At 55.9% G+C, this 17,661-nt stretch overlaps 5 protein-coding genes across 5 annotated transcripts; 4 read left to right on the top strand and 1 right to left on the bottom strand.

The window, feature by feature from the left end:
- Window positions 1-72: 72 nt before the first annotated feature.
- Window positions 73-1,006, top strand: ColSpa_01600 (uncharacterized protein; the record flags this gene model as incomplete). The annotated part of the gene is made up of 2 exons (XM_049267812.1): window positions 73-693; window positions 752-1,006. 2 exons carry the CDS (start codon window positions 73-75, stop codon window positions 1,004-1,006), a joined length of 876 nt encoding a protein of 291 aa, XP_049123769.1.
- Window positions 1,007-2,270: 1,264 nt separating this feature from the next.
- On the bottom strand, window positions 2,271-4,442 carry ColSpa_01599 (very-long-chain 3-oxoacyl-CoA reductase; the record flags this gene model as incomplete). Its single annotated transcript, XM_049267811.1, has 3 exons — window positions 2,271-3,401; window positions 3,450-4,186; window positions 4,436-4,442. 3 exons carry the CDS (start codon window positions 4,440-4,442, stop codon window positions 2,271-2,273), a joined length of 1,875 nt encoding a protein of 624 aa, XP_049123768.1.
- Window positions 4,443-7,462: 3,020 nt separating this feature from the next.
- Window positions 7,463-9,190, top strand: ColSpa_01598 (GPI transamidase component PIG-S; the record flags this gene model as incomplete). The annotated part of the gene is made up of 2 exons (XM_049267810.1): window positions 7,463-7,636; window positions 7,814-9,190. 2 exons carry the CDS (start codon window positions 7,463-7,465, stop codon window positions 9,188-9,190), a joined length of 1,551 nt encoding a protein of 516 aa, XP_049123767.1.
- Window positions 9,191-10,063: 873 nt separating this feature from the next.
- On the top strand, window positions 10,064-11,482 carry ColSpa_01597 (uncharacterized protein; the record flags this gene model as incomplete). Its single annotated transcript, XM_049267809.1, has 2 exons — window positions 10,064-10,311; window positions 10,402-11,482. The coding sequence occupies 2 exons, from the start codon at window positions 10,064-10,066 to the stop codon at window positions 11,480-11,482; spliced, it is 1,329 nt and encodes a 442-aa protein (XP_049123766.1).
- A 3,269-nt stretch (window positions 11,483-14,751) lies between these two features.
- Window positions 14,752-17,483, top strand: ColSpa_01596 (lipase 4; the record flags this gene model as incomplete). The annotated part of the gene is made up of 3 exons (XM_049267808.1): window positions 14,752-15,039; window positions 15,129-17,328; window positions 17,365-17,483. The coding sequence occupies 3 exons, from the start codon at window positions 14,752-14,754 to the stop codon at window positions 17,481-17,483; spliced, it is 2,607 nt and encodes an 868-aa protein (XP_049123765.1).
- Window positions 17,484-17,661: the final 178 nt, after the last annotated feature.

The raw sequence follows: 17,661 nt of genomic DNA, 5'->3' as shown, positions 1-17,661 counted from the left end.
TGTGTTTACCCACTCACCCACGCCCCCCGTCTGTCGCTATCGATTTTTATCACCAACTATACAAACACTGCCATGGCTCCCGTCCCCCCAACGACGGCCAGACAGAGCCTTGCCCGAGCCGGCGCCGTCGCGTCCCACCTCTGGAAGCGCGCCGCCGTCGTCGTCCTCCCCGAAGTGGCCCGCGCAACTACCTCTCACGCTCTCGCGCGCCGCAGCCTCACCGTCAACCATACCCAGGGTGTCACCCTGGGTATCATCGGCGCATATGCAGTCATCATCGCCATCCTGTGGAACGTCCCTTTCCTCCGCCAGGTCCTCTGGCCCTTCAAGATGCTCGTCATCGCTTTCCACGAGTTCGGCCATGCCATCACCGCCTGCTGCACCGGAGGCAAAGTGCTGTCCATTACCCTCGATCCCAACGAGGGCGGCGCCACGCTCATGAAGGGCGGCAAGCAGGCCATCACCCTCCCGGCTGGGTACTTGGGCTCCTCGCTTATTGGCGGTCTCCTCATCTTTTGCGGCTTCAACATCAACGCTTCCAAGGTCGCCTCCATGGTCCTGGGCGTCTGCTTTCTGTTGACTCTTTGGTGGGGTAAGAAGGACTGGCTTACAATTCTCACCGTGCTCCTCGCTGTCGGCCTGCTGATTGCCGCCTGGTTCATCTCACACGCTCAAGCATTGAGATTTGTCGTTGTAAGTTATATCCCACTCCGGCTGTCATTTTTTTCTCTCGCGCTAACGCCATCGCCAGCTCTTCATCGGTGTCATGAGCTCCCTCTACTCGGTGTGGGATATCTGCGACGACCTTATCATGCGCAAGGTCAACAGCTCCGACGCCAGCGTCTTCGCTCAACGCTACGGCGGCTCCTCCCGCTGCTGGGGTCTTATCTGGTCCATCATCAGCATCTGCCTCATGGCTGTCGCCATTGTCGCGGGTCTCGCCGCCTTCCCGCAGTCCTTCACCGAGCAGGAAAACGACTCCAAAAACTTTCTGCCCACCAGATGATTCTACTTGGTGCGGGGAGGGGACCTTCTGTCCACCAACGCACGATTTATGTTGCCGCACATTCATCGCGGTCACTCATCTTGATTCAATTCTGAACGGACGATGTGAAAACATCTATCCTCTATTACGAAAAACGATGGCGAACGATTCTCACGGCCTGCGCAACGCCGGGATCTCATGACGACGGGTTCATTCCGTTTTTTTTAAACGATCTGTCGGCGATTTCGAATCGGTTACGAGCGAGGCCTAGCTGTGGAAAACGCAGTGCCACTCCCCCACATCCCGATACACGGGGCGCGGGGTCGTGGGTGGAGACGCGACAGCGATGCCGCGCAACACTGAAGGTCGCCCAGGCAGTTCATGGCAACGATTGCTCTTGGAAACAGAGCTGTTTGCTGTTTGATGGATTCTGTGGCTGAATAACAGTACAATGTCGTCTATGCATTGCATATCGCGAACAAGGAAGCGGCATAATGGAGGTTGTCTGCATCCTACGGCCCTCCATTTTCACGGCCATGCCAGTGATGGAAGCGGATCAAAAGCCACCCTCGTGTTGGTGGCTTTCGGGGAGTCTGTGTACAGACTACGATGGTTGAATCTGCCGAGATGGTTTCGTACATAGGAGTTCTTCCTTTCTCATCATCAAGAGTAGGTGCGGTGCCTCTGCGGTTCAGTCCCACAAGTCAGATACAAGCATGAAAGCTAGGTCTTTAGTCATAAAATAATCAAACAAAAGTGAATAACATGGGCGTACAGCCAGCTTGGTTTCAAACCTCGCACTACCGGCATTTTGATAAGTCTCTCGTGACCCTTGCCTATAGAAGCTCATCTGGGATGGCGTCTGACTTGATCACACAGGACAAGCAAACAACAAGACGTAAGGATGTGATGAGAGACGGGGGGAGGGATGGGAGGACACCGGGCGGGTTACATCAGAGTACGACGAGAACTTATACTTGATACCAGACGAACCGGTGATCTACTGGTACCTCACTGCAAGGTTTCGGGCTGGCACTCCATACAATGATGTTGACGTTGCCCCCCTGCAATAGAAGGGAGCTTACAGAGCCTAGCACGCCGCCACCTCCCTGATCAGGCCGTCGATTGGATGACGCAAACCCTTATGATTCGGTCGCAGGAAAACACCCATCATGTTTGGTAAAATAAGCTTGTTTATTTATGCCAGTGGTAGCCATGCCCTCTAAAATATGTGGAGTAAGTAAGAATGGTATCTCGCTCGCGTGAATCAATCCCAAACTGTCATCTACAGTCTCACCCGCCCACCGTTGAGCTCATCCCAGTCCCGGTTCGAGAAAGGCACATATGTGTCGTCCTTCAGCCAGTACACAGTCCCAGCACCACTGCTGCCTGGCTTGACACCTTGTGCCCGTAACCCGTGCTTTTGCTGCTTGTTGGTACCGGTCGTCTGCATAGCATTGGGAGGCATGATGCGCAGGAAGATCGGCAGAGCGTACTTGGGTAGTGACTTCTTCACATGTTGAGCGATGCTCTTCATCAAATCTTCCGATGGCTGGTCGTGGAGGACGACCGCGGCACATCCAGCACGACCGTCGTGATTCGGCAACTCCACGCCGTATACGTTGGCTTCTTGAACTGACGGATGCGAACCCACCGCTTCACCGACCTCTTGTGTCGACACGTTCTCGCTCTTCCAACGGAACGTGTCGCCTATACGATCGGAGAAATAGAGTCGTCCTTCGCAATCCCACCGTACCACGTCGCCTGTCCTAAACCATACATCTCCTTTCGAAAAGACGTCGCGCATAATCTTGGCCTGTGTAGCATCGGGGTTGCCGTAATAGCCCTGGAAGCGGCGCTCTAGGTCGTTCGGAGAGAGCCTGAACATGAGTTCTCCTGGCTCCCCAGATTTGGCGGGCTTACACAAGCCAGTCTTCTTGTCTCTCAGTGGTGCTTCGTTATTCTCGTCCATTTGGGCAAGCGCGACGTCAAGACCCAGCACGAGACTGTAGAGCATGCCGTTTCTCCCAACAGCGCCCTTGGCGAAGTCGTTCCGGCTCAGGTTCCAGGTTCCAAAGGAGCCCTCAGTCGCGGCATAGAACTCGGCAATGGTGTCGATCCCGAATCTGTCTTTGAACCTGTTCCACACGTCTGGTCTAAGCCCATTGCCGAAGGCCACGCGCACGTTGTGCTTTTGGTCGAGGTTTTCGCCCGTGACAGGATCGAGCTGAGGCGGCGCAGCCAGAAGATATCGACACGTCTCGCCGACATACTGGATAATGGTGGCCTTAGAGGAGCGAACCTCTTCCCAGAACAGTTTTGTCGAGAACTTTCGCCCAATACAGATAGTTCCGTTTGCCTCAAGGGAGTTGAGGAACCCCAGAAGGGCGGCAGAGCTGTGATACAGTGGCATAGACTATTGATGATTAGAAAAGCAGAGCGCAGACGCTGGGGAGCAACATACGGTGTAGAAAACCTCGCTTGAAGAGTTGCCAGTAAACCTTGATGTGAAAACACCTCCGACAACGCACTTTGCCCAGGATACAATGGCCGGCTTGGGCATGCCAGTCGTCCCGGATGTGTAGATGAGGACGGCCAAGTTCTGGTACTGGCTTTCGGATCGGTCAGAATCGGGCGCACGCCTGGGCTTAATAGCGTCGATTTCTCGATGCAAAGCATCATCGAGCACGACAAACTGCACGGTATCCAACTCGCTCCTCACGTCGTCACCGACATTGGCGACGACGTTGGGGTCAATGAGCATTAGTTTTGTCTTCGCAGCCTTGGCGCAGTGTGCCAACGGCTTGCCCGTCAAGTTGTAGTTGATGAACGCCGGCTTAGCTCCAATGGACCAGAGGCCGAGCCACAAGAAAATGAAGACGTCGGAGTTTTGGAAGTTTATGGCGACAATGTCTTTGGGCTTGACGCCGAAGCGTTCCCGTAGCCAGGTACCATATTTCAGGACCTGGTCATACGTCTCCCGGTAGGTGTATGTCTTGCCCTCGAAAATAATCAATGTGCGATTGGCCGAGGATTTGTTTAGTGCAGCGCGTTCGAGGACGTAGAACCCGTTCAATCGATCGGTTCGTTCGCGCCAGAGAGCGGAAAGAGTCGCGGGTAGTGCGCAGGTTAGTAATTGTCTGTCGTACCACAAGGAGGTTCGAGCATTGACGTAGGAATAAGCTGCGACCGCAGCCGGGACTGCAAGGGCGAGCGGAACTAAACGGTTGGAAGACGCTTCGGGTCAGCATGATCCGATCAAGAATGTGACAGGTCCCAAGCCCAGCTGCAGCTAGGCTGAGGTAATGAATGCGTGATTGTGGTGTAGGAGACGAGCGACAGGGATTTTTTTTTCTTATCGAACAAAACTTTGGGGGGCGGAGTGGCAGGAACGAGCAATATGACGACACGAGCAAACACCCTCCAGAAAACCAATTTGATATCACCTACCAGGCATTGCTTGTGTCTTGTTGAGTAAAGCCCGCGGGATCTTGGCGTAGGAAGACGAAAGACGATTGTTTGTTCTGCACCACCACTACTGTGCAGACGCCGCGGGAGAGCAAACAAAGGGATTGTCAGGCTACTGGGAGACAAAACGGCGTGGCAGTGCGAGGCGAGAAGTGGCCAGGCGTCTTGGTGAGTGGCTGGTGGTCCGGTAAAGGCGGCGCTGGTGTTGGTGCCTCTCAGGTGAGCTTGCTGGCCGTCCCGGTTGTGAGAGAAGGAAAAGCAGTGGAAGCTTCGGTGTCGACGGCGGACCAATTGCGCGAGGGTGAGGACGAGGGCAGGTATTTGTAACGGCTCGTCGAGGCTGTCACAAGATGGGAAAGGAACTCAAACTCTCAAAGCCTGTGTTGCAGTCGGCATTGGTATGTGTCGTCCCTGGTTTGAGGGACCCATACGGGGGGGGGGGGGGGGGGCAAAGATGGGACAAAACCAGTCGTCGGTCCTATCATGCACTGCACGACACGACACGACACGATGCGAGGCCGCACGACGCAACACTTGTTCTTGAGCCCCCCAAGTCTCGCCAAATGGGATCCGTTCTCGATCCTGGTCAACCCGAAGGAGCCGTGACCTTGGCATCCGGCTGATGGTACGTGGGAGCTCAAGTACCCGGTCAACTAGTTTACTTAGGTAGACGCAACTTGGCAACCAGAAGGGCGGGACGATGGGGAACCTCTCGCTTGATACATACATATGGGGCCCTGGACCTAGGTCAGGGTGGCGGAGAAGCTCCACGTTGACGATGGTTGACAGAGCCGTGGACACATGGGGCATGCCATCGCCGCCGATTGCCTGCTAACAGCCGAGGAACATGACTTGCCGTTGCCGCTGGTGTTGGTGTTGGCGCGTGGAGCTTGTCCGCGGTGCTGCAGCTGCACACGCTTGTGTACTGCGTGCGAGGTCGACTTTGGCCTCGGTGTCAGTGAGATGGCGGGAGAGGAGAGGAGATCTAGGCGCAGATGACATGCTATGCCATGCCATGCCATGCCACGCCATGCGTGGCCGTATCAGGCAACGGGCAGGGATGTAGGGATAGATGGGGTGTTGGCATTGCCGGCCTCTGTCGGGTTGCGGCGCCGTGCTGTGCGAGTGCGGTATCACGTCCTTCCTAGGCCTGCATATAGGTACAGGATGCTTGCTGCAGGAAATCATCCGTCGCCGCCGCCGCCGATCGAAGACGGATGTTCGTTGTGCGTTGCGTTTGTGTTGCGTCGCTAAGCTTGGCCTACCTGCCACTATGGACTAGCTCAAAGCGACGGGAAGCAGGAGCCTCGGCATCTGGCAAAGCTCGTGCGCTTCGCGTCTACGTCTAGCACTCGTTTGAGTATTCGGTTCGGGGTGGATGGGTGGGAATCGCAGGCGACGTGCATAGCGGACCAATGCTTTTGATGGATGCTTCAGCAACGGCGAGTTGCGATTTGCTGGTTCCTGCGGGGCTGGTCCTTGCTCTGCGTTCCTGCTTCTCTGTCGTCTTCAATGCCTGTCCTTGTCCCTACCTAGGTAATCCCACCGCCGCCGTTCACGTCCATCCCATACATCTAGACGGCCCAGTTTTGATGGCGACGAACCTACCGCTCGCTTTCTCTCCATCTCACTTCTCTGCATCCTGCCCCTTCGCAACTACGGACCGTATCGCATCGCGTCCCCTCAGATGAAAATAAACCATGTGTTTCCGATAGACTCCATGGCCACAACAGATTGCCGAGGTGCTGAAGGCGGGCCTGTGTAAGTTGCCCCAATATAAACTCGTATGATGTCGCAACTCATGTTGGGTACGACAAGTGCAACTCTTGGCGGGCGGACTTTTGCTTGAATAATCCAGCAACCTTGATAAGCGACCTGGCACATCAGGGTCCATCGTTTCTCGTGAGCCGTTCCAAAGTCGAAAAGAAAAGAAACGACAACCTCAAAACTTCAGGCCAGCCGTCTTTGGGCCCGTGTTGTGTCGAGGACTTGACTCGGACGATCGAACTGGAGATCGGGAACGAGTGCCGAATTGCCAAACTGCATATGTACGTACGCACTGTCGCAGCACTACAGCTGCATCGATAGATGTAATCAAATCGATGACCCGCATCAAACTCTTCTGTATTCCCTTGATGATGAACCCTTCACGTGTTCGCTTGCATACAGTCACAAAGGGTCCCGAGACAGATGGTCTCGGGCTCGGCGAATTTGGGGACTATCGGAGGCAGCTCATGCGGCTGATAGGAAGCCAACTCCTTACTCCCTGGATCGTGGGAGGTCCAGGAATGAATGGCGAAGCCTATTGCGTTCCTGTACGGCAGTAGAGAGGTGGATGGGAAAAGGGACTCGGACTTCATCTGCTGATGGTTTGCTGGCAGACCCTGCGACGCCTGCCACTCGTTGCGCGTCAGTCTTGTTCCGGCGGCATGTAGCGCCGTCTCTTGGCCTGTGAGGTGCAGGTAGAAAGCTTGCAAGCTGCATCGCACTCGCATAGGTCGGTTTGTAACATGTTACTGCGAAGTGTAGAAACCAGGTTGCGAGCGGTAATACAGACAATTGCGAGATGCTTTCAGAGGTCACAATGATTGGTAGAGAGGCATCCCCAGTAGACACTCGGATGTGTGCACTAATTGATCTTTGCTAGATTTTTGGAGATGAAGAAAGGGTCGAAGCCGACGGCGACGTGGACAATAGAGTTGTGGCTGAGCGATGCGGCACCGATTGAAGCTCAATTCGATCAAGCTGCTTAACCCCAGGTCCTCATTGGGTGTGCTCTAAAGTGCACAGCTTACACGTGACCGCGCGCAAGCAATTAAGGTTTGTTGCTATCTTATCTCAGAGCTCTCAGCGCGATTGCGATTATGTCAGCACACTGTGTGCTGGACATGTGGGTTCCGTACCGAACACGACGTTCCAACACGCATAGCTTCCCCGTTGCGCCTCTCGTCCTCACGATCGCTGCGCAGCCCGAATTAAATGTCGTCGCACATGGCGATGGCTGCCTCAATGCCCGGTACCGACGACCCAAGCAGCGCGGCAGCAGGTCTTGACCTCGCCTCTGACCAGACAAAGACCACGATCGTCACGCCGCCGCAGCCCGAGTCCCGCAAGGCTCCTCCCCCTGAGAAGCCATCCGACGTGCGCCGCCGTTCCTTCGTCATCCTTGCCTTCTGGGCCGTTGTGCTTTTTCTGGGCTTGCCAATATGGTGGATGACCACGAGCATTTATCGTGCTAACCTGCCATTGAGTGGTATGGAACAGTGGGCAGATGGAAAGGTATAAGAAGGGCCTCCGACTTCCCCGCCAGCAACACATTCAAAGCCGAGAGAGTCCGCTGACCACTATACTCTCCTTCAGGCCTGTCGTCCTGTCTTCCCTCTCCGCATCTCAGTGCAGGCCAACAAGCTTCAGGAGCAAGAGGCGCAGAACCTTCTACGTCTCACCCAGCACGCACTCGACGACCTCAACGACTTCTCAGGACACCACTTGCGTCTCCAGCTTGCGCCCCAAGATGATCCTATCCCCGTTACGGAAGATGATTCGCAGGTCGCCCTGACAATTCGGCTCAGTCCCGGAGAGTCTACGACAGCGTCTCTGAACCCGCATTCCCCGGTCCTTGACATCACCTACCCGCCGAACTCGATTCCCTCGCCAACGTCGTCGTCATCCGCGCTGGCTTCGTACATTGCCAACGAGTTGCGTTCCACCTACGCTGAGGAGCAAGCCATCATATCATACCTTCTGTCAGCTGCATCAGGGGCTACCGATGCGAGACCTCAAGGCATGTCGCCCGAGGCCGCCGAGACCTTGGCCAAGCGGACCACTCGCTCTTTGCGGTACTCGCCGACGTACCACTTGAGCTTCTCGCTCTTCACCAGTGGCTCTGCGCCCAACACTTGGGACGTCGACGCAGCCATCCAGGCGTACATGAAGCCCATGCTTGACGTACTGAGCCCCATCCACAACTTCACGATTGACACTCAGGTGCAGTTATACGCTACACCCGGTGCGCAGGCTCAAGTCCTGAGCAAGGACGACCTTGCGTCATTCATCAACGCGGCTGAATGGCCTCTCTCTCCGTCTATTGGCGGCGCCCCGACGGTGAACTTTCTTCTCTTTGTCGGAAACCAAACGATTGGATTAGATTCGGGATCAGAGACATCCCAGTCTTGGCTGATCCCGCAGTGGGGAACGGTGTATCTTCTCTCGCTGCCGCCGACGACATCGCACGTACCGTCTGCTACGCTCAAGCAGCCGATGCTTACTTTTGCTGGCCATCTGTTGTCCCTTCTCGGAACTCCCCAGTCTGGATCTCTTCCCTTGCGACTGTCGACTCTTACCCGAATTCGCTCAGCAGACCTCTTGCTACGGGCATCGTCTACTCTGGGCTCTCTGGCGAGACTATCACTGGCGTTGCCATCCATCTCCATCCCCCGCAACGTTGCGGATGGTGTTGCTAAAACTATGCATCACCTGGAGCTTGCATGTGCAAGCTTGGGCGGACCGGAGGGGCTGGAACATGCTAGGATTGCCGAGGCGGAGGCGGAGCGAGCTTTCTTCGAGAAGAGCATGGTTGGTCAGCTATACTTCCCTGATGAGCACAAGATCGCAGTGTATCTACCGCTTCTTGGGCCGGTGGGTGTGCCGCTGGTCATGGGCCTCTTGAACGAGATCAAGGCCTGGAGGAAACGAAGACGTGAAAGAGCCGAGGCCGAGGCGAAGAAAAAGCTTTAGGATGTGACGGGTTGGTATCAAGTCACACTATAGGAATTCTAATGAAATTGAAGTTTCTAGCACCTTGTGTTCTAGACTAACCTGCGAGGCTAGCAATGGCGTTGGATGTATTGTCTGAAGCTTTGGATAGACATCTGATCCCCTTTCCAGCTCAAAGAGAAGCAGAGGGGATATACCACGATACGCAGTTGGAGTATCGTTACTAGACCCTGATTGGTGACGATGTAAGGCGCGCGTTGTCAGGAAATCTCCATGGTGGCCCTTGTCCCCTGTCATTGTTGAAGCAACGGCTCCACGCTCAGAATGGATCGGGACGTCGGTGAGGCTAAGTCTTCGGTGAGAGAAGGCGCTGTCATGGTCCGCCAACCCAAGGTGAGTCCAGGTGAAAGCGTACGTAAGCTGTGGGGCACGTCCCGCACGTCGGTGGGCAACCGTCCACCCGTCACATCCGTATCTTAGCGCGTTACAATCCCTGCACTGTTACGCCACCACGAAGCTTGCTTGCTTGCTTGCGCCTGCTTGCTTTGCATGCGAAGGGGGTCTTGCAGCCTGAGAACCTGACGTCTTCCGCAACCGCCGACCTTCCACACATTCCGCGCATCCCTCACTTCTCCTCTTCGGCGGTTATCTCTCTGATACAAAGCTTGGAGACTTAGCTGTCGTCGCGGACCAACAGGCGCAGGGCTACAATTGGAAGTTTTGGCTTGTCCTTTGTAAAACTGCCCCTCTTTACCTCATCGACGCTATCCCGCCCATTCTCGCAGACTTTCTACTTCCGTTCAAAACGTCCAACCCCCAAGCCTACCATAGTCGTCTTGCGTTTCCCAACACCCTCGACGGTCCGAGCAATGGCTCCACTATGAAGAGCAGAAAATGCTTCCTGAACCGACGTTGAGCTTCACGCTCCCCAGCCTCCACGATGACACCGTTCTGGACTGTCGTGTGTATCACTGCCACGCATTGAGCCCTACTGCCTCAAACCCTTCACCATGGAAGCGACACGCCGCTGTCATCGCCCACCCATATGCGCCCTTGGGCGGATCTTATGATGATCCCATTGTTGACATCGTTGCCGCCACCCTGTTACGACAAGGCTTTCTTGTAGGCACCTTCAATTTCAGGTAAGGAAGAAACACGCCCCGGGTGGTCGCCAGTGTAGCATGTTGGGGTTAGCGGTTTGATTCCGTCACTAACACGATTACTCGCGACAGAGGCGCCTCCGGCTCGGCTGGCCGGACCTCCTGGACAGCAAAGCCAGAACGCAGCGACTACATGTCGTTTGTCGGCTTCATGGTATACTATATGCACTTCCTCGATCCATTCGGCCCCTCTGCCGCACGGTCTCCAACAACAACCCGCACACCTTCACCTCCCGATGCACAACCCAAACCCTCTTCATCGGAGCATCCACTGCTCCTTCTCGGCGGCTATTCGTACGGTGCCATGATAACGACGCAGATCCCACCGTTGGCACAAATCCTCGCGCAGTTCAAATTGCCTTCTGCTGGTTCCGCAGCCGCCGATATTCGCCTACGTGCACAGCATCTGGCCGAACAACAGAACTTGATTTTGGCGAGCGCCCGCGCGGCGAGCTCAATGTCGCCCCGGAAGAAGTACTTTGGCATGCGGGTAGGAGGCGACGAGGATACACAACGCAAGAGCTACGAGGCGCGGCGGTCAGTCTCGGAAACACGAAGGTCGTTCTCCTTGGATGCCGAGGACAAGATCCGGCGGGGCGTCAACGAGTTGCTTGCAAAAACAAAGCGGCATCACCACAGAGGCGTAGCTGTGACTCAGGAAAAGTTGGAGACCATACCGTCGAACCAGGAGATTTCGGTCGTGGTGGAAGAAGTGGCCAATTTGACGCAAGTACGGCCGGCATATCTCCTTATATCTCCATTGCAAGGGGTAATCACGCATTTGGCGACAATGTCGTTCCTCCCAGCTGCGCCTGGGCGAGGACTGTTCTCGCGACCGAGTAAGCCTCGAGATCAAGGAGCGCCAGCCTTTACAACTGATCACAGACAAGTGAGCGAGAGCAAACTAGTCGAGAACGAGAGTCTGGCAATATTCGGTGACCGAGATGTTTTCGTTCCTGTTGCCAAACTGCGGACGTGGGTGGGACGGCTCGAGAGCATTGAGGGATCGCACTTTCACAGCGAGGAGGTCTCCTCTGCAGGACACTTTTGGACAGAAGGCAAAGTAGCTCAAATTCTTCGGGACAAAGTTTGTGACTTTGCGGCGAGGCTGTTGCAAGAGGACGGCGAAGATGTGGTCAACGGCGAACCATGATAGAACCGCGACGAAACTCTGTGTGCGTTGCGTTGGCACGCGTACGTAGACCACCATCTGTAGTGCCCCTGTGGCCAGGGAAAACACGGCACCAAGACCAAGAGCAAGGCCCCTAAGCCCAGCGGAACGACACATACGACTGAAGTCGTTGATGAAGACCCCGTCGTCGATTCAACTTGATAGAGTGGGCCACTGACGATGTATGACGTTGGATCAAAACTCGCTGAAGGTTATGGTGGTAGCGAAAATGAAAGCAGCACATGAAGCTGAACGAACGAGTCAGGATCTTAGCAGGTATGGTTAAGCGTGGTCGCAGGCTTTCGGGTTTAGGTCCCAGCACGACGGGGAATGCTTGGCTAGGTTCGGGATCTGACTGTTGTAGGGAATCGACCGACTGATGAGTAATGGGCACGGCGGGCAAACACCAATTCCCACAAGTACGTAAAGGAGTGAGATGGAAGCGTCCGGTGTGAGACACGGCGGTGGAGACGAAATAGAGTCTGAATCATGAGAAGAGTGAAGAGAAGGGTTCTTGCCCGAGTACGGCCAGAGTCAGATGAAAATTAAATGGGGCAGATTATACCACTTTGGGCATGACAAGTTTCCTCCCGCGCATCTCAAAGGTGGCCAAATTCTCTGTTGCTGTAGGTCAAACGGTGACGGGTAACGGTTGAAGAGTGAGGGGCGGCAGGTTGGCCGTTGGAGCGGCGTTTCGTGCGCCTTTCCCGTCATTGACAGGTTTCTTATCCGCCTTGTTGGTATACACTGTAGAACAGACACGTCCCGGCGGGCTCAATTCTTGGTATTTGAGCACCCCAACAACGAGAATAAGCCTTTGCAGGTCGATGCGGTGTGCACGGTAATGGTACGGAGGGGCAGAGGGGGTTAAGTTGGCGGGGTACTCTCTCGAGGTCCGACTTCTTTAGCAGGGCATCGTTCGCTTGCTTTTCTCCGAGGACACTATGCACACCCACTCCAAAGTTGGAGCTCACCTCAGCCTGGAGTCCTTCGACCTGTCTGCTTGATGCTGACAGGTAGGGCAAGGGCGGGTGATGACCGGGAGTGGGAGGATGTGGGCGAGAGATATGAGATGGACGGACAGTTCACCGAGCGGCCTGTCCCGGGTCTTGTCTTGGTCCTGGTCTTGATCTTGTGGCTTGTTGCCCTCGGGCTTGAGCTAGGTGGTTAGGGTTGTGTGTGGGTGAGTGTGTGTGTGTGTGCGAGAGGGAAGTACATGACCGGTACACACAAGTGTCCGTTACAAAAACAATGTGAGACAACGTGTAAACGTTGACGACAGCATAACACGGAGGTGTTTCCCGAGCCGGTAGGATGGGTTCGTATTAGGGCATGAAGAAGTAGAGTCAGGTGAGACTCTCGGCGGGAAGCAGCGGATGACACTTGACTTTCAGATGCTTGGGAGCAACAGCAGAAAGGGGAGTGAACGGGTGAGCGGGAGGAAGAGAGAGCGAAGAGCGTGTGGAGAGGAGTTTGGGCGAGAGGGTGTGTTGCGGCAGGGCTTGATTGGCTGGGAAGTTGACGATGCAGTGCTTGGTGTTCCCCCCAGGATCCCCAAATCTGGGGTGGGCCACTCAGAGTCTGAAGGAGGATGGATCAACGGAGGGAGCAAGGGGCCACGCAGGGGCCCTAGGGAAGGTCATCTGGCCAAAATGAGCCCAGAGTCCCAGCCCGGCTGTGTCGTTTTGTGACGTTCCCACGGTGCGTGTGCTGCTTGTGCTGCTTGTGCTCCCTCACGGCGCGCAGTCCCGTCTATCCCACAATACGGCCAGTATCCATCCGCATGTGCGTTTACAAGTAGGGAGGTAGGCTGGGAAAAGATGTCACAAACGCTCCAGTGTGCGGGGAGATAGGGATGGGTAGAAGCAGGCCAGTCGGTTGGCGCTAAATCGAATCGCCCATTACGTCTGCTGTGACACGGTGACACTGGCACGTGGTCCCAAGGAGGCAGTACGTACCGTTTTCTCACGATTTCTTCTCCTTCTTTGTTTTCCGTCTCGTCCGTTTTGAACTAAGTGAAGTGCAGCGTGCCTCAGATAGCCTCAGCGAGCTCGGGTCTCGACTCTCGAGGGTTCTGGCGTCCACGTCCCGTGTCTGGAGGGGCATCTGGCCCCCCGCCTCCACCCCGCCCCTATGTGGAGGCAATCTGTGGGGGAGGCCTGCACTGAAGTCAGCTGGTGGGGTTGTGCATTTGCTTCCCTGCCCGGGGGCCCTGGGGTGCCTGCGATTGTCATCACTGTCCACTTTTTTTCTTCCACTGTCCATGTTCCATCAAGGCCGGGTCGTTGACGAGCGTGTGTGTCGTGTGCAATGTCACCGCCAGTATCCATCTTTCTCGCATCTCCAGCTGCCATCTCTACCCAGTACTGTATAGACCCAGGGCACGCATCCTGCCAAACTCCAACCAATTCCTTCGCGACATTCCTCCTTGCTCTTCATCTATTTTACCCGTCTACTCCTCTACCTGCTCCTGGATTCCCTAGGTAACCAGCCGTTCCTCGACCTCCCAGCACCCTACGACTCGAGTCCTCCGATCCGTCGCTTCACCTTCCAACCACCACCCGCCGTCTAGCCAACCATCTCGTCCCGCTTGCGCCCGCCTGTTCCTCTTTACCTTTCTCGTCATCGCTCGTTGCCAACCACCACGGGGGGGGTACTTTGCTCCCTTGTTTTTCCAACGCCTCTTTCGCTCTGTACAACGTCTCTTGCGACAAGTCACCCTCTCTCTCTCTTTGTGGCGCCGGCTTGTGCGGTCATCTGCGCCCAACGTCGGCAGATCTGCATCACTTCCCTGTCTGCCTCGACTCCGTGTCACCCAAACCACGACTCTCACAACACTGCTCCAGCTACAATCATCTGACGCCCGCGAATCTTTCTCGCCTGCCACGACACGCTTCTTCCACGCACGATTCCTCTGATCAACGCTCGTCTCTCTCTTTTCCTCATAGACTAGACCCGCCGCCCTCCCGCCCTCACTCGCCTTTCTCCGCATCGCCCGACGCTACTCTGCCCTTAATCGCCGTCGTCGCGACGATACACGGACGCGCGCATGCTTTGACTGCCCTCAATCCTCCACTCCCGCAGAGGCACATGTCAGGAATCTGTTGCTGCACCACCACAATTTCAGGCTGTGATGCGAAACGCACGGCACTGCAGCAGCCTCTTGTTCACCAGCTCCTCCTCTCCTCGACTTTCCATCTAGCCCCGACCACGACGATCCTTACTCTCGACTCGAACTCCTCTCCGCCATCATGAACGACGTCCTCCTCAACTCCGTCCACCCTCTCCCCTCCATTCGGGTCAAGCCCTCCAACGTCCCCTCGGCGTCACTCAAGCCCGGCCGCTCCTCGTCCATTAAGAAGCAACAACAGCAACAGCCACAACCACCTCTTAATGCCGCTTTCGACTCCGTATCCCGTGCAATCAAAGGCGCCAACAACCTCGTCCTGTCGTTGCGCGATGGATTGTCCGAGCTGGAACGGGAGAATAGGAGGAAAAAGGAAGAACGGAGGCTAGTCCTCTCTGTTCACATGAAGAATGTATGTCGACCTTGAGTTTTGGCTCTGGAGAACATGTCGTGTTTGTCCTTGCGCCGTCGCAACACTGCTGACAGACCATCTTTACACAGGCCCAGACCAGGAAACAGTGGCAGGACGCCGCTGAAGAACTCGACACCCTCGAGGAGAACGACTTGTGGAAACTGGATCCATACAGCGGGGACTATAACTATGCGCTGATCGAGGCGCGGCTGAAAGAATTAGACGATGCGCGCATAAACTGCGACACTCGTGCCATGATGCACCTTGTACGGACCGCCCTCTGTCGCGATCTCGGGGGCATGGGAAACGTCGACTTGTACAGGCACTCCTACGTGGGCACCAAGAGCCTCATCGAGAGGTACGTCGACTCGGCCATGCAGACCATCGACGCCCTCGTGGAAAAGAGCCAATTCGCGTTGCCCGAGGGCATGGGACAGAGGGACATACTCGAGAGCGTCTTGTACGCTCGTCAGAGCTTCGGCCGGAGCGCGCTGTTGCTCAGCGGCGGCGGGACATTGGGTATGTCCCATATTGGAGTCCTCAAGGCTCTCTTCGAGGTCAAGCTGCTGCCGCGCATCATATCGGGTGCCTCAGCAGGCTCCATCGTCTCGGCCGTTATTTGCACAAGAACAGACGAGGAAATCCCCCGTCTTGTAAAGGAGTTTCCCTACGGTGACCTGGCCGTCTTCGATGCCGAGGAGAACCCGGACGGTGTGTTTGACCACATGCGGAGGCTGCTCACCGAGGGAAGCTGGTCCGATATAAAGCATCTGACCCGCGTAATGCGAGGTTTGGTAGGAGACCTCACTTTCCAGGAGGCGTACAACCGAACGCGACGGGTACTCAACATCTGCGTTTCGACCGAGTCCATGTACGAGCTCCCGCGTCTCCTAAACTACATCACGGCGCCCAACGTCATGATTTGGTCTGCTGTGGCTGCTTCATGCTCCGTCCCGCTGGTCTTTAGTGCCGCCCCCTTATTAGTAAAGAACCCAGATACCGGCGAGCACATGCCTTGGAACCCGACACCGCAGCGATGGATCGACGGCTCCGTCGACAACGACCTGCCCATGACGAGGCTCGCCGAGATGTTCAACGTGAACCATTTCATCGTCTCCCAGGTGAATCCTCACGTTGTCCCGTTCCTGGCGCGTGATGATCAGCTTGATCCCGACGACACTGCGGCGCGCCGGTCGAGTCTGTCGCCCAGCAAGCAGGAGCTTGATTGGGTTTATACCCTGACAGCTCTCGCCAAAGAGGAGGCCTTGCACCGGTTGCACTTCCTGGCTGAGATTGGGGTTTTTCCGAACCTCGTCACCAAGATTAGGAGCATTCTCAGCCAGAAGTATTCCGGCGACATCAATATCCTCCCCGAGGTCAACGTGCACGATATCCCAAAGATCTTGAGCAACCCCAGTCCCGACTTCATGCTGCGGGCCTGTCTGATGGGCGAGCGCGCAACATGGCCGAAGCTCAGCCGAATCCGCGACCGTTGTGCCATCGAGCTCGCACTGGATCGTGCCGTCCATCGCCTGCGTGCTCGTGTCGTCTTCTCCGATAGCCAGGTGGACTTACGGAGGCTTACTACGGGTATCGTCCTGCCGCCGCCCTGGCCCAAGTCCTCCGCAGCTGCGAAGCAGACGTCTAACGGTGCTCCGGCTCTTACTCTGGACACTGAAGTCGTCAGGAACCGACAGCGCAGGTGTTCCGGCAGCAGCGTGCAGCTCATGGCGCACCACCGACGTCTGATGGAAAATGTCCTCACGGATGAAGAAACGGAAGAGGAAGAGCGGTTGGAGATGCGTGCGAGACATGGTCACGGAAGTGCCTCGCCGGTCATCGTCCGCAAGCCCCGTCTCAAGAGAGCGGCAAAGAGCCACTACAACGTTTCACTGGTGAGAGGCCCGATGACTAGCCCGATAAACCCGGCGCAGCTCGAGGCCGTCGAGTTCGACTTTGGGAAGCCTGTGACACCCCCGTTGCCGCGATCACGTCACTCGGAAGGCTCACTGTCTCAGAACAGAAGACCGAGTTACCTTGACATGACACCGGCCAAGGATGTCGCGGCGCCTGGATCGAGAGGAGAGGCGACTTCGCACACGGACGAGATGGAGACCTCGGACCTGCATTCTTCTGACGGGGACGTGGAGTCGCACACCGAGGACACAATGTCCGACCCTGACCCGTACGAGCGGAACTGGATGCACGATGGAACGGGCGAGCTGGAGACGACTCCCAAAAGCGGTAAGGACTTGCTCGAGATCAGCAGCCGCGAGCTCGTGCCTGTAGGTGAATCGTTGGGTGGACTTTGGGATTGACTCGTAGACGGGAGGGTGAGCTCCTCAGACGAGGAAAAGAAGACAGAGAAGGGCAAAGAACTGGCCGAAGATACGCCTGGGGAGGAAGATGATGTCCTCAGGTCCAACTGGATGAGCTGGGACTAGAACTGCAAAGATTACTAAAGGGCTTGCGGACAATGGCTGCATGGATCGATTGCATGGACCGAGAATGGTTTGGGAAATACATGAGCATTACACGGAGTTTGGCTCAGCATTACAACAGCGCATAGGGGCATAGTAGAAGTGTGGAGGGGGATTGGAAGAGTTAGGGTAGCATCGTACA

This window comes from Colletotrichum spaethianum (assembly GCF_022836535.1).
Source record: "Colletotrichum spaethianum MAFF 239500 DNA, contig03, whole genome shotgun sequence".
Taxonomy (NCBI): domain Eukaryota; kingdom Fungi; phylum Ascomycota; class Sordariomycetes; order Glomerellales; family Glomerellaceae; genus Colletotrichum; species Colletotrichum spaethianum.
The sequence above is the reverse complement of the archived record's forward strand: the minus strand, read 5'-3'. Positions and strand labels throughout refer to the sequence as shown.